Here is a 16,122-nt window from a genome sequence, read left to right on the forward strand (position 1 = left end):
AGGGCAGCTGTGCTTGTCGACTCAAAGCTTTCCTGCAGAATTGAGTAAAGAACAGCATTTGGGATGGTCAGCAGAGTTATTGCACGCTCTTCAGAAGGTACCAAAGGCAGTTGCGAGCGGCAGATGATTCAAGTTGAAGAGATGTCTTTTGTAGTCATCCTAGGAATCTGGGAGATCAGTGCTGGTTTTGTCATGGGGAAGAAGAAATATTAGATCAGGCTTTTCTGCAAACTGATGGAAACACCTGAAGACGATCACTCGAAGATACTACTCAGTGAAACAGGGAAACATGAACTCATTAGAATGTGGAAGTGACTGCATTCTTGCTGTAAGGACTGCAAATCTGTAGAGGGTGTGTATTGAGTGTAAAAAGGAACTTTCCTCTGAATTTTAAAGTTCAAGTTACCTAATAAAAGAAACTAGCATGTAGTCAATAATGCTTTTAGTAAATTGTTACAATAAAACTAACAATTAAAAATGTAAATCTTACCAAGTCATCTTTTTCAGCCATTAATTGGACATTTGAATTGCTTTGCAATGGTGAGCAATGTTAAAAATTTACACCCTTGAGAAGCACACAGCCTTTTAAGATTAAAATCAATCATATGAATCATGATGAAGCTGTGACCTTATGTATTGCACTGACATGTTATCATCTACAAAACTAGCAAGTGCACTCATGCATGCAGGAAATTTAAATGCTAAAATAATTTGATTCCATTAGAACATATACATGTATAATTTCAAACCATATGTTTATTGCAAACATTAAATTAAACAGTAGAAAATGTGTATTTAATTTACAGAAAATAGCACCATTACTTGCTTGTTCACAAAGTTTAGTTCCATATGTTCAAAGATGTACACTAATATACAAAACAAAAAGATTTCAAGTTCATACATTGAACAGTTCTTCAATATCAGCTACAAAATAAGAATTGCAATGTAATGCTAGTATTTATTACTAAAAATGATAAACAACTATACTTTTGTCATTTTAATGCATTTTGCAACAAAATGTTTTAAATTACTACAAATATAACAAGTTTTGATGCTTTATCTTGGACAAGTGATCAAAGATTCGTCTATTCAAAATTTGCGTTTGGAAGTATTTCTTGTACAAAGCTAATTTCAATTAAATACACTCATCCAAAACCACGCTTGACCTTTCACAACTATTCATTTAAATGACATCTTCTGTATTGATTTAAATTTTTAATCTCTGGCACAATGCTGTGATTGAATTTTATAGATCCACTAGAATGTTCAAATCTTGGACTTGGCAACTTGTAAAAGATAATGTAAAGACTATACATATTTATCAAATGTTCAGTATTATTTCATTGTTGAAGTCAACTAAACCAGAGGACAAAGGTTAGTAAACTAAGTTTGTAATTCTTGTGCACACAAATGTACAAATGCACATACACCCATACACACAATGTCATGGTCTCATTTCTGAATTTGATGAATGTACTGAACCTAGGTAATGCTTTTCATTTCTGTACATTTTCTGTCTGAATCATTGTATATTTAGGATGAAAAATACAATGATAAAGACAAGATTTCATGCATTGTTTTATGAGAAAATGAATGTCATAGGTTATGTAATATTGGCCAACATTTATGAAGGTCAGTTAACAGATTTTCAAAAGAAAAATTAATTTAAAGTTTACATTTACAAAATAACACTGGCATCTATATGGATGTTTTATGCTACCTGAGTCAATACTTTTGCTATTGTGCATAAAAAGCACTCTGGTTTTATTAGCTAATGTAATGGCTATCTGGCTAATGGTAGCTTACATCCTGATAAACAGACTAATAAGCAGTGATGGTGCTAGTGCAGTACAGATCATCTAATTAATGCTCAATATTTGAGCACGAAGTGTTGAGTGATTCCCCAACCCCTCCAGTGCTCATCTTACATCAGATTGCACTTGATGTTATTCATTATGGTGCATTTTATTATTTAATGAGGCACTTGCTTCGAGAGAAGAGAAAAAAATCACGAGGTTTAAATGGGTACTGTCTGGAGCATTTCTTTGAAGATGCTACATAAAACCCTTAACCTGTTAACCCTTTGAGCACAGACTTTAAGCTTTCAAAATACAAGTGGATTTTTGCTTTAACTATATAAAGTTGTATATTTCTGAAAATGTATTACAAAATAGAATTATATATACACAAGCAACAAACGTTTCTTAAATCTGTTCCTAAATTTTAAAAATTGTACTGTCAATATTTTTCAATATTTAATTCCCTGTTCTCAAAGGGTTAATACAAGCATAATCAAAGGCAATGATCTAAAGTCTTGTTTTCTGAAGATGTAACCATAGTTAATTGAAAAGGCAGCAAACCAAATTTATGTTTTGCTTAGTGGTGCTTGATTTAAAAATATGGACTATCCACAGACCATTTTGGCTCTAGTGTGGTTCAGCTGCTAAATGTTTAGATTTGAAATGAATATTTCCAGTTAGTTCACTGTTTGCTCTACAAGAAGCATTTTAGAATCAGATGTTGGCCAGTTCCTTCAGTTCTAGCTGCTCTCATAATTTACCTGGGCTTTGTCAACTGTCTATTTGTGAATCATTTAGCAGAACACCACTGAATGTACAGTGTAGCTCATCTGTTCCCGTGTAAGCTAATTTTCCTGACATAACGACAATACTCACTTCGTCACCAGCTTTCAGATTGAGAATTAGGCTGAACACAGCAAGACCACCTCCAGAATGATTCTCTATTTTATCCACGGCAATTTCTAATACTTCAGTCCTGTACCCTGCTGTGTCCACTTGAGCAACACTTACATTGGATACAGTCAGCACAGCCTCAATGCGTTCATTTCTCTGTGGAGTAAGTATAGCGCTAATGAAGTACTGCCCACTGTAGGGAACAGTAAATATACCTGCAACAAAAATAAGATATAAACTTCTCGTGTAATTTTGGAAGAAAGAAATCGATAATATAATAACATATTACAGCAACATACAGAATGCCTTAAATGCCTAAAGTGTTTCACATTAATTGGATACCATGCCACATATTACAGCAGGTGACCAAACATTGAGCAAAGAGGTGTGTTTAAGGAGCACTTTAAAAGAGGAAGTAATTTGGAGGTGCGGTGGTGGAGGCAGGGAAATTCCATAACTTGGTGCCAAGGCAGTTTAAGACACAGCTGGTAATACTGGGAAATTAGGAACGCACAACACATTTTTATTTCTAGTTCTAAAGTGGAAGAACTTAGCCTGTGGACAGAAAAATAAAATTAATATTTTGAGTAAAGTAAGACACTTTTTGGGAATGCAATTCTGAAGAAGAGTAATACTGGATTGGAGATGTTAACTTCTTTTTTCTCATCGTGCTTTTGGATCTGAGTTTCTCCAGCACTTTATTTATTTTTGATCGCCAGCATCTCCAATACTTTGCTTTTACATTCGAATCAGAGTTACAGGGCAAAGCCATGGAATGTCTTGAATACAAGCATGATAATTTTAAAGTTGTGGCAATGCTGGATCAATTCTCAATAAATAGGACAGCTCATTACTCAAAAATAGCGCAGTAATCATTCTCGATTTCTTGTTTTTCCTTTGTAAAAAGGCATTTGTTTGGAATCAGTTAAGGTCATTAGATGAGTTGTTGAAAACAAGTTGTTTGGGTGGTGAAGAACTTCTTGGTACTAAGCATGAAATTACTGATTTAGAAACCCAACTCTTACCCAAATATATATGCTAAACCTAAACATTTAGTCGTTATAGAGTTCATTTTTACAAGAACAACATTTTTTGTTTGGAGAAGTTGAAATCCACCCTTTCCCATTGCCTCACAATCACAATTACTATTTTGGAATCTGTTTCGACCAGCTGTTACCACAAAAACTGAGTTTGAAATTGTTTTTATCTCAAAAGTTTGTCAATAAATATTAGCCACTATGGAGTCAGTTAGTTAATTTCTGTCATCTAAAGTTATTACATTTATCAATCCATGAAAAACAAAACCATTTACAAATTACACGGTTCAGAAAAAAAACTGAGCAGCTTTTTGCATGTCACCATCACGGATCATTAACATCATACACTTCAGTACCAATGATTTCCTCAGCAATATATTCCACAAATAGTCACTGTATATTATATGGTCTATTGGATATTTCATTATTCTTATGATTTAACATCAATTTCCATTCTGATTCCATGTCAGGCCTCCACAACCCATTCAGATAGGTTTGCAAATGTCAGAGCACATTTGCAGTCTTGGCATAAATAAAACTTAGTGATTTTTATCAAAGACAAACAACATTTTATTGAATGCCTTCTCTGAACATTCAGTTATTCCACTTTTTTCTGATGCTATCCAAAAGCTTATTTAAAGAGACATTTGATGGTTGTATAAGGCTAGTTGAAACACTACGGAATCAGAATACAATATAACTTGCAGCAACACCATCATCAACAAGGCATGATTTGATCATGTCTGACATGAGAATATGGTTTTATGTAATTCTTTTGATTGGAAGTTCCAAATTTTCCTTAGTCATATTTTCAACTATTTACATTCATCCAATTTTATTTTGAATGCAGACAACTACTACTTTTGTGCTTTGCTGTTTTGAGATGGTTCACTCTTGAATATCATCATTAGTTTAAACACCACCTGTCAGACATACAGTCAGAGAATGGTGAATTTACTTTCCATGGCCTGTTTTCATCGCTATTTCTCTCAAACTCTGCCCATTGATTGGCAGAGTTAATGGGAGTCTTGTCCATGTTCCCAATACAAGCCATTCTGTGTTCATTTTTTTGTCCATGTTTGATTTATAAACTGCTGAAATGCTAAATTAGATTAGATTCCCTACAGTGTGAAAACAGGCCATTCGGCCTAACATGTCCACACCAACTCTCCAAAGAGCAACCCACCCAGTCCCATTCCCCTACATTTACCCCTGATTGATGCACCTAACACTACGGGCAATTTAGCATGGCCAATTCACCTAACTTGCACATCTTTGGACTGTGGGAGGAAACTGGAGCACCCGGAGGGAACCGGAGCAGCCGGAGGAAATCCACTCAGACAGTCGTCCGAGGCTGGAGACGAACCTGGGACCCTGGTGCTGTGAGGCAGCAGTGCTAACCACTGAGCCACCATGCCACCCTTTTGTTAAGGACTTTTAACTTCTCCCACGTAGAATTTCATCAAGTTCTGCTGGGAGGCACTGAAATCTTCTGTCACAGTACAAAATCATTTCTCATAATAAATCTGGTACCCCATTCAAGACAACTTTGAAATCTGTAATGTCTAATTTGCTTGTTTCAGAGCGAAGATTTGATGAAATCCTTGAGCAATTGACAGCCCATTCTGGAAATTTATATATTTGGCTTTATGCAACCATATGCTAGGCTTTTCTATGTTTGCACTTTTATTCTTGAGTATTTATCCATATAAATTATGTAAAAAAAAACTTCCTTAAATGCTTACTAGCTAGGGCAAATTACTAGTCTGCTGTATAATCTTATTGATTTTTATGTGCCATTCCTCCTTGAAACCATGTTGTTACATTTTTAGATTAGATTAGAATAGATTCCCTAAAGTATGGAAACCGGCCCTTCGGCCCAACAAGTCCACATCGACCCTCCGAAGAGTAGGATCACAGTGCACACTGATGAGGTGGTAGTCTCGACATTTTGTGTTGACAAGTGCAGACCTGAGGAACTAACCGCCTTCAGTGTGTGCTAAGCTGTGATTCCATCGGCGAGTTTGCACCAGGGTGAGTTTGACTTCAGCAGCAAGCAGCTGGTATGTACAATTTTGGGGTTTTTGGTAAATCCCTAGCAACTGTCCTATACGTATGATATGAAAAATGAATTTTATTTTGACCAATATTCCAATTGGAGGCAATTTTTACACAAGATCAACCATTATTTCTATAAAGGCAACAAGATATTTTGTCAATGCATACTTAATCAATCACTTGTTAGGCAATAGAAGTGACTGAAGCACAATTAAGTTGCATTGTATGATTTTGGCAAAGGAAATTAAGAGAATATTTTCAACTAAACGCTGTACTATAAATAGGAAGACTTGAAGGGAAATGAAGCAATATAGGAATGGTTTTCGGTTACAACAAGATGAAATTAAAATTATTTGAGCAGATAAGGGATGTAATAGTATGATGAACTGCAATTACCTGGAACTCTTGAAGATAGAGACCATCCAGGAAGAGGGGGTAAATTCACAGAGCTAATGCACAGCAGATGGTTCCCCATTCTCTGCTTCAGGCAATGATTTGAAATTAAATCAAACTCCCCTCTGCACACAGACTAAAGTGGTTCAGTATTATTCACCTGCATGGAGTGTCCCCAGTGATTTTAGAAGTTAATGGAGCCAATGTAATTTTAAAAAAAACTTGTAAAACTGCATATGTATAATTTACTGTTTGTATTCCATAATATGGGCAGTTTCAGAATTACTCTTCAAAAGAACCATGAACTTGGCTTCCATGAGCTTCCCAAAAGGATTAAAAAAAGGTACATGATATTGGCATTTCTCCATCTCCTGTACTGAGGACAGCTTATTGAGCTTTTGCCATTTAGTTGGGCAACAACCATGGCTCTTGCTATTTTCTCTGCATGATCAGTTAATCTAAGTACTATCATACATAAATTGTGGTTTTATTGCTGCAAATCTGCAAGTTGAATTAATACATTTACGCACTTCAAAATAAGTGGAGGTATCACTGACCTATTTGTAATTTGACCAAATATGTAATTGGACCAGGTTACCAGATCTCATTTAGTAGGCAAAAGTGATGAAGGGCTTTTGCCCGAAACGTCGATTTTCCTGCTCCTCGGATGCTACCTGACCTGCTGTGCTTTTCCAGCATCACTCTAATCTAAACCCCTAAACTCGTTTAGTGTTCAGTTATGAGTCAGAGAAGGAGGAGCATTTTTCTCATTGACTGCTGTTCAACTATACTAGGCTACAGACTGATATGACACACAAAGGGCTAAGTTTTCAAACTTTAAAAGTGTAAATGAAAGAATTGGATTAAAGAAAAATGAGTATTTCAGTTGTAATTTGCTAGACTGGAATAAGAGTATATTGCACTTCTTCCACCAGCGGATAGCAAGGAGGAAAAACAAGTTATCTGCAAATATAGCATATTATGCTCAGAAATGGGTCATGTATGTAATATCTCCAAACAGTAAGTTTCTAAACCCATCTGTGCTCACGTGGAGGGTTGGATGATGGGAGGTGTGCTGTCTTGGTCCCTATTTCTAATTGCCTGTTGAGAACCAACAAATGGCAAAAAAGTGGGAACATATGATAATGTTGCTGTGGATTGATGTATAGCATGCACAACCTCAGAAAAGACCAGTTTTATGAGTTTTACCAATTTGCAGGACAGAATTGATTTTGGTTCTGCAGCCTGCAAAGGATCTTAGGCCAAAGACCACGTGTCAATTAAAAAAAAAGCTGTAATTGTATCAAAAAATATCATACCTGTGCGAGGCTCATAGTGACCTCCATCATTGATGAGAATTTTGTTGAATCTTACAACACCGTTATCAGCAGGGAAAGGCTTTTCAGTAAGACCCACAGAAAATGTAATATGTTTTGCAAAGGATGGAAATCCTGCAAATAAAACTTATAATCAATGGACACAAAAAATGCATTGCAAAGAGAAAAACTTCGAATTGGCTGATTTTACTATTTTAATTGAAAGTCCACATAAAAATCTATGACGTAATTTGTGACTAAACATTGACAGCAGTGTTCAATAATGGAAAACATTCATGCATATTGAATCTATTTAGTGAAAGCAGTCTTGGGATAAATAAATCTTGCTGATTTTTATCAAGGAAAAATAAAACCTGGCCAGCTGCTTACTGCCAGTACAGGAAATGTTTGTGATGGAAAGAATCTGTTCAAAGCACTTTCTTTGTTGGGAATGTTAAACCAAATGTTTAAATGATTTTAACTTTGAAATTGTGCTTCTCTTAATCGTAGGTAAATCAATTCTATTAAGATGAAGTGACCTTGAGGGTTTCTGTATTGAGAATTAATGTGCAATACTATCTACATTTTGACTTGATATGTTCCAAAGTTCTAAAATCAAAATGGGTGTGGGATTCAAGCAAAATTAACTCAAAGAAAGGTATGAGAAGTGGCTGGCATAAAGAATTTAAACATTGTCCTTTGAAGTGGACTTGAACCTGGCATAGACAAATGGAATGTCTATCTTCTGACCATTCTCAATTTCAGATGGACACAAACATATAGCAGAAATCTGAAGTGAAACTTGGCACAATTAGCAAGGAAAATATTTTCTGGCTCTCTCATTATTCACGCTTAACTTAAATATGTGCACCAAATTCAAAAATTAGAACAAAGTTCAAAAAGGAAATTCCTCTGCATTCAATATAGTTCGTATAGAAATGTTGCTGTTGCTTTCTTATGCACAGACGCTCTTGTACAACTATGTTGATATGACTACAGCATGTGAGTAAAGTGTGGCTGTACTGCTTCTGCTTCTGCACTTGCCAACCCAAACATCTTCCTCCCATTCATTAATTGGGATAATATTTTGGTCTGATGATTGCAGAAGCAGAAACCCACGGCTAGGTGCCATTTTTTAACTAAGGAAACCGGACACTGTGGTAAACTATTGAATCTAAAATCTCACCAACTGAAGGGATGCTTTCATTTTGAGGATTTTAGTTGTCTTGTCTTCAGCAAACACACAAACCTCCTGCTTGAACAGATATTTATTTTTGATCTGAAAGCCACCCTCTTTACGGTGCCTCGAATGAGTGAACATCCCTTTTGTTTATTCTTGCCGGATGATATACTTTTAAAAATGGTGTAAAATATACACCGGACATTTAGGACTAAAGTAATCAATTATTTACACATAGCTAGCTGAAGCACAATGACTGTCATATTAATTTTAGAATTAATTATCATTGATAAAAAAAGGTTGTGCTATTTCATGGTTTTTGTGAATATATGAACAAGTTTCCTGCTTTATACTCTTCTATTTCACTGGTTTTAACTCAATTCAAAGTAATCAGAATGAAAACCTTTGAGTGTGACGCTTTGGTCTCGGTCATTGCTGCTGCCTGAAAGGTTTTACTGACCTGATGATACTGCCCATTTGTTTCAGATTCTTCTGATCCCAGCTAAACACAAACTGGGCAGTGCAGAGTCTTCAGTAACAATAGCATAGGATTTGTTTATGGCACTAGCAATCATATTCAGTTGGGGTGCGGGAGGTGGTTGGACGTGTGGTTGGAGTCATTCATTGTGAAGTTACTCAGCAGTTAAATAAAGTGTTAAATGCTTTAACCTTTTCTGGGTCAATACCTAGATACCTCCCATGGTTTCATCCAATTGACCATTTGGAATTCAGAGTCAGAAATATTTATGACAGGTCCCAGGCAGTAAGGAGTCTGCTCATCATAAAGTTAAACTTACCAGGCAATTCCCCACATAGATCTGTGTGCCACACATGTAGAGTCATATGGGCTGTTTCAGTATGCAGTATTCTTTAGCCATCATATTTATGCTGGGCATCTAGCACCTTGAAATCTCTCATTTGTCAGCACTTGGCCTGTAATGTTACATGTGCTGGCCTTTCAAGTATTCTGGACACAGTCCCAACCCCAACAGTCTGGAGACAAGATGATTTGAGCCCACAAAAAACAGCAGGACTAAGTTATTTGAATTATCAAGCATGAGCTGTCACTTAATAGCAGCACAATAATTGTTTGGAGCCTTCACTTCCCTACAACACTCTGACACCCATCCTCCCAGTAACCCTTCATTCGCTTGTCGATCAAAATTCCATTTAGCTCAGCTTTGAATTATATTCAAAACCCATTAAAGAAATTCCTCTATACATCTACCTTAAATTGCTCTCTATTTCTAGATTCCCTTATGAAGGACAGGAGAGTACACAAAGGTGTTTAATTAAAAATAGGTGTGACTTTAAAACTGTAAAGAGAGAATATCAAACAATTCTCTCATGCATGATGCTTTGAAGTGGAAATCACATCAGAACACTGTATGTAACCATATGCAAATAGATGGAAAGCCAGAGAATAGATATAAGGAAGGGCTTAACCAAAGCAAGGACCTGAAGAAAGTCAATCAAGATATTTCAGCGATCAACTGTTGTGAATGAGCAATGCACAAGTCTGATTGGTGAACCTTATGGAACAAAGTGTTAATTTAAATCTAAGTAATCATTTTGTAATTAGATCAACAAGCCAATTTGATCCTTAACTCAAATAAAGAAGGAATAGGTTTGTCCCTGGCTCTGCTCAAGTGTAGTAACATGAGAGTTCAAATATTGTGTAGAATTTTATAAAAACAAAATTATATTTAGCTATATATATGGCATACGCATGCAGATATGCTGTTGCTTTATGGAAGTGGCTTTCACCTCTCCCTTAGATTTTTTTTTCCTGTCATTAACAAATAATTCACAACAGAGATATTCAGAAAGAAAGGGCAAGAGCCCCCTATTTAGTTAGTGATCTGTTGTGACATTGTTAACTGTGTCCAGTTAACATACTTTCAAATTCAACGTAAGCATGAATATAAATGCTTTAAGTTCTACTAGCTATTGATTATTCCTGACTGGCACATTGAAAATATTCAGAGATAATAATTCAATACTGGCAATTGACTGAAATACATAGTTTTTTTGAAAATCAGTCAAGAATCTAAAGAAGCACATCTTAAATGCAACCGTACCTTACATTTATATAGTGGCTTTAACATAGCAAAATGTCCCAAGACGTTTTACAAAGCACTGTAAAAAAAATGGGTCACTCGGTGATGCAAGGAGATATCAGATGGTAAACAAAAACCTGGTTGCCATAGTAAATATTAAAGGAATGCCTTGATGGGAAAGACATATAGGAAATAGCTACAGCTTCGGACTCTGAGCAGTTGAGGTAGTAACTGCAAATAGTAAGAGTGATTGGAAATTGGGATCGTACCAATATTAGAAAAATACCAAAATTTTGGCCTGGGGAGAAAGGTGGGCAAGGTCATGCTATAGCAGAAGAAGGGAAGCAGCAAAGGCAGTTAAATGGGTAGTCTCAATCTTTGAAACAAAAAGTTCATGAACTCCTTCAAACTGTGTGTGGAAAGGAGTTTGGGAGAGGCAGCTAAGACAGCATTCTTAGTGAGGAGAAGCCAAGAGATATCTCTATATTCTAGGATGATCTTGGAATACGTAGAATTTGGAAGAATAAAGCTGACCCTGAAAGTGACTTACATGGTCAAGCTAGATCTGTTTGTGAATCGTATGTTTGCCATGACCATTCAAGTCTTTTTGATCTTAAAGATATTTAAAGTTTGAGGTGGGGGGAGGGAGTAAAAGGAAGATGGGGTGGTTAATGGAGAGGCCACCAGGATGAGAGAAAGTAAGGTTTTAACCAAGAGTAAGGGGATTAAAGGAACAGGCAAGAGATTAACACAACAGACCAGCAGCTGCAGGAATATTGTGGTAAATGGCATTGATGGTAGCCCAAGAATGAATAGTTTTGAAAGTCACATGGAAATTTTAAACTTCTAAAAATGTCAACAGAAATGGTTGGGGAATGTGGAATTTTATCTGTAAAATTGGGACCTTAATCTTTGGTAATATTGCGCACGACCTATGTTTAAATATCAAAATACTGACAAGAAAATAATTAGTAGTGGAGCAGGTAGTTTAAAAAACATTTTTGTAATTTTACCTGATAATCCAGGAGGGCCAATGGGTCCGTGTAGACCTGCAATTCAGAATGACACAATTAGGGTTTTGGAAATTTGCCGCTGTAGTATGCTATTTGATTCCATACATTTCTGTATTGGCACTTTCAATTTAACAAGGAGTTTTGCCTAAATATGAAAGTAATTTCTTTCGATAAAATATAAAACAGATATTAAGGATACCCTTGTTTTTTTTATTCTACATCAAAACATTATACCACTAACACTATCACCTCCGCTACACTGAAATGAGAATTGGATGCTGCTGTCATCATCATTGTATGCCTGTGATTGCTGCCCCCTGGCAGCAGCTTTTGCTGTTCTTTCACTCTCCTTCTGCTGATGAGGGCTCAAAGGTTGCGAATGGGGTGGTGAGACAGTTAACTGAAGTAGCAATAAGTGGGAGGTAATTGAGGTGATAAGTGAGGCAGGAAGGGGCTATGAGTAGAGCAAAAAATCAGTAGGCATCCTAAATGTTGATCATTGCTAGAGGCAATTACCTGCGGTGTTGCTGGCAGTGAAGTCGCAGGGCACTACACACCCTGCAGTTGTGTTGTCAAACCTCAATCAGCACATGCTTCTGTTTAATTATTAACCAGATCATGCAAAGTAGATCACTAATAGGTGACCTATCTAATCCAGGAATACCAGACAATCTTGGGGAAGCTGGTAATTAGAAGTGAGATAATTTTCTTCCTGTTAGTAAGAGAAAATACAAACATGATACAACAATCTAGAAGGTGGAATTAACTTTGCTTACTATCTGGGATTTAAATAAAACCAGACCTTTAACCTAATATGCATAACTTTTTTTTTAATCACTGAGCCCGTGGGCAGAATGTGTTTGTTCTGCAACAATGTACTGTTAATATTCCAGTGTTCTGTCTTTGCTAGTGCGTAGTGTTGCTTCATATGTTAGAGATTGTGTATGCTGTGGGAGTCTCTGGCATCTAATTAATCTATATGTGACCACAGATTTACTGATGATTCAATATAATTTGGATTTTTTTCCTATCTGAATTACTTTAAAAATCACTGCCAATGTATAGAATTGGATTAAATAATTGAACTAATGTGGAATATAATAGGATCTGAAAACCACCAGCTGATTCCCTCGTTACCCATTTTGAACAGGCTAAATCTAAAAATGAGTCTTCTAATTCTTTCCATTATTTTAATAATTTGTTCGTCTTTCAAAAATATTATATAATTAGCTCAAAGAACTCGCACAGAAAAGGGGAAGAAAGATCTCTTTTGCTCCACCATACTGTGAAATTTCACAGCTTTATCAAATTTGACTTGACAAGCTTTCTGTATAGAAAACAAAACCGTTTTAATGCATTGAACTGTGTGAAATACCTCTTTCTAGCTTTAAGTCTACACAGTAATCTAGTAGCAGTTTACTGCAGAATTGTGTTTTTAAAAGTAAATATTAATGGAAATTCTAGTTATATATTCCCCACTAACACTTAAAATCATCCAGATGAACAAATATTTCCATTTGTTACCACCATCTCTGCATTAATTTTCTCATAATAAGCGTGATATACTGTTATCAGCAAATTACAAGACAAATTAAATCCAGTATTTCTGATATGATCATAAATAGGTTTGACCTGTAAGAATTAAAAGTATCCCTAAAATTAGGTAATTACATTGGCAAGATCTGATCTTCATAATGGCTTTGTGGAAAAAAAACATTGTTAGTGTGCGTCACCTTTTGTAGAAGATGCATGATGAACTGCAAAATGTAATGAAGATACAGAACAAATTACTGTAGACTATAATTCAATTATAAAGTATGCAGATGTTAAATTGTAAAATCTAATGATTTGTGAACTAGTTCTCAAAGTGTATATGTCCACTATAACATGGCAGACATGTTTAAAAGAACATCATATTACAAATATGCTGTTGCCACATGAAAGCACCATGATCTTACTTGTGGTTTTGATCCTTTCAATCTTGGAATAAGCAGCATATAATGAAAGGACCTGTAAATTATACAATAGTTGTAGCATGAAGAAGCTATTCAGCCCCTCATGTTATTGCCAGCTCTCCAACTCAGCAGTCCCACTATCTCAACCTTTGCCCCATAGCTTTGCAAATCTTTTCTCTTTAAATGGTGCTAGAATTTCCTTCTGAAAGTAATGCTTTAAGTTGCTTCCACCGTACCCTCAAACCATGTATTAGAGATTCTAACCACTGATGAGTCAATGTTTTTCCTAGGTTCATGACCTTCAAATTGGTGTCCTCTGATTCTTAATCTTTCTGTTAATGGAAACAGTTTCTTGCCATTTACTCTGTGGAGACTCCTCACTTATATAATCTCTTTTTGGTCTTCTTTGGGAGTTCCAAATTACCAAATGAGTTATGCAATTGAATTCCCTCACACTTGGAAAGTTCTCCAACTTCTCTCTTGTCTTCACCAACATGCTATCACATTCTTCATAAAGTGTGTATTCAGAGTTTGACACATATGCTAGCTGAGGCAGATGGATGTTTTATTAAAGTTCACATAACTTCCCTGCTTTTGTATTTCACATCTCTTTATAAAGCCTGGGACCTCCTAGGCATTAATGACTTTCTCAACCTATCCTGCTACTGTCAATGATTTCTGCTTACTTTGCTCCTGCATCCCATCTATTTGCCTTTCCTCATTGTTCTTGCCAACATGCATGACTTCATATTTCTTTCCATTAAGGTTCAACCGTCACATGCTCACTTATTCCACTAAAGTATGTCCTCTTGAAGTCAATCATTATCCACCACTCAAAACATTTCCAAATTTCTCATCTACAAATTTTGAAATTGTACCCTCCACGCCCAAGGTTAGGTCATTAATACAGATCAACAAAAGCAGTACTGAGGGAACCCTAACATTATAGACTGTTTTCCAGCCTGAAAAACAACCATTCATCATTGACTTTGTCAAGTATCAGAGTCAAAAAAGTATGCTGCTGGAAAAGCACAGCCGGTGAGGCAGCATCCAAGGAGCAGGAGAGTCGACGTTTCAACCATAAGTTCTTCATCAGGACTTGACACTTAACCAACTTGATATCCCCACTGTGCTGACACTGCCCTTTTCATTCAATGAGTTCAAAATTTACTGACCAGTTTGTTATATGCAACTGTATTCAGCATCTTTTGGGAGGCCACATCAAGCCTTTGATACCTTATCAAACAATTCAATCAAATTAGTTAAACATGATTTGCCATGTGCTGGATTTTCTTAATTAATACACATTTTTTCAACTAACAGTGGATGTATGTCAAAATTACTGTTTGTGAGTTTTGAGAAGATTTGTAGCTCAGGTTAAGGTTCGGGATGTAGGTTTGCCCACTAAGTTGGAAGATTTGTTTTCAGACATTTCGTCACCATACTAGGTACCATCATCAGTGAACCTCCGGATGAAGCACTGGTGACATGGCCCGCTTTCTATTTTTGTGTTTAGGTTTCCTTCGGTTGGTGATGTCGTTCCTGTGGTGACATCATTTCCTGTTCTTTTTTCAAGGGGTGGTAAATGGGATCCAAGTCAGTGTATTTGTTGATAGAGTTCTGGTTGGAATGCCAGGCTTTGAGGAATTATCATGTGTGTCTTTGTTTGGCTTGTCCTAGGATCAAAGTGTTATCTCAGTCAAAATGGTGTCCTTCCTCATCTGTATGTAAGGATACTAGTGAGAGAGGGTCATGTCTTTTTGTGGCTAGTTAATGTTCACATATCCTGGTGGCTAGTTTTCTGGCTATTTGTCCAATGTAGTGTTTGTTCCAGTTCTTGCATGATATTTTGTAAATGACATTACTTTTGCTTGTTGTCTGTCTAGGGTCTTTCAAGTTCATTAGCTGTTGTTTTAATGCATTGGTGGGTTTGTGGGCTACCATGATGCCAAGAGGTCTGAGTAATCTCCTTTGACATAATTTCCAGTTGATTTTTCCCAATATCGACTGGAACCTCATACGTGCAGATGGTTTGGATGGAGCAGTTTTGTCAGGTGTGTTCAGGAGAGTTTCCTTACTCAGTATGTACACAGACTGACGAGGGGAGAGGCCATTTTGGATTTAGTGCTCAGGATCAGATCTCAGTGGGAGAACACTTTGGTGACAGTGATCACAGCTGCCTCACATTTGGAGAGGGAAAGGAGCAGTTACCAAGGGAAGATATTTAATTGGGGAAAAGGAAATTATGACGCTATCAGACAGGAGCAGGGGAAGTACAGACTGGGAGCAATTGGTCCACAGAAAGGACACAGCAGACATGTGGAGACTATTTAAGGAGCAGTTGTTGTGAGTGATGCACAAATTTGTTCCTCTAAGACAAGTAAGAAGGGGTAGGATTAAGGAACCTTGGATGACGA

General features: G+C 36.5%; 1 protein-coding gene across 1 annotated transcript in view; it reads right to left on the reverse strand.

The window, feature by feature from the left end:
• Positions 1-730: 730 nt before the first annotated feature.
• Positions 731-16,122, reverse strand: part of LOC132822973 (EMILIN-3) — a 41,874-nt gene continuing 26,482 nt past the window's right edge. Inside the window, exons 5-7 of the mRNA XM_060836446.1 lie at positions 11,751-11,786; positions 7,501-7,632; positions 731-2,908 (exon numbers count right to left, since the gene is read on the reverse strand). Coding sequence (XP_060692429.1) covers positions 2,571-2,908; positions 7,501-7,632; positions 11,751-11,786 — 506 coding nt within the window. The 3' untranslated portion in view covers positions 731-2,570. The remainder of the gene's footprint in view (positions 2,909-7,500; positions 7,633-11,750; positions 11,787-16,122) is intronic.

This window comes from Hemiscyllium ocellatum, chromosome 15 (assembly GCF_020745735.1).
Source record: "Hemiscyllium ocellatum isolate sHemOce1 chromosome 15, sHemOce1.pat.X.cur, whole genome shotgun sequence".
NCBI lineage: Eukaryota > Metazoa > Chordata > Chondrichthyes > Orectolobiformes > Hemiscylliidae > Hemiscyllium > Hemiscyllium ocellatum.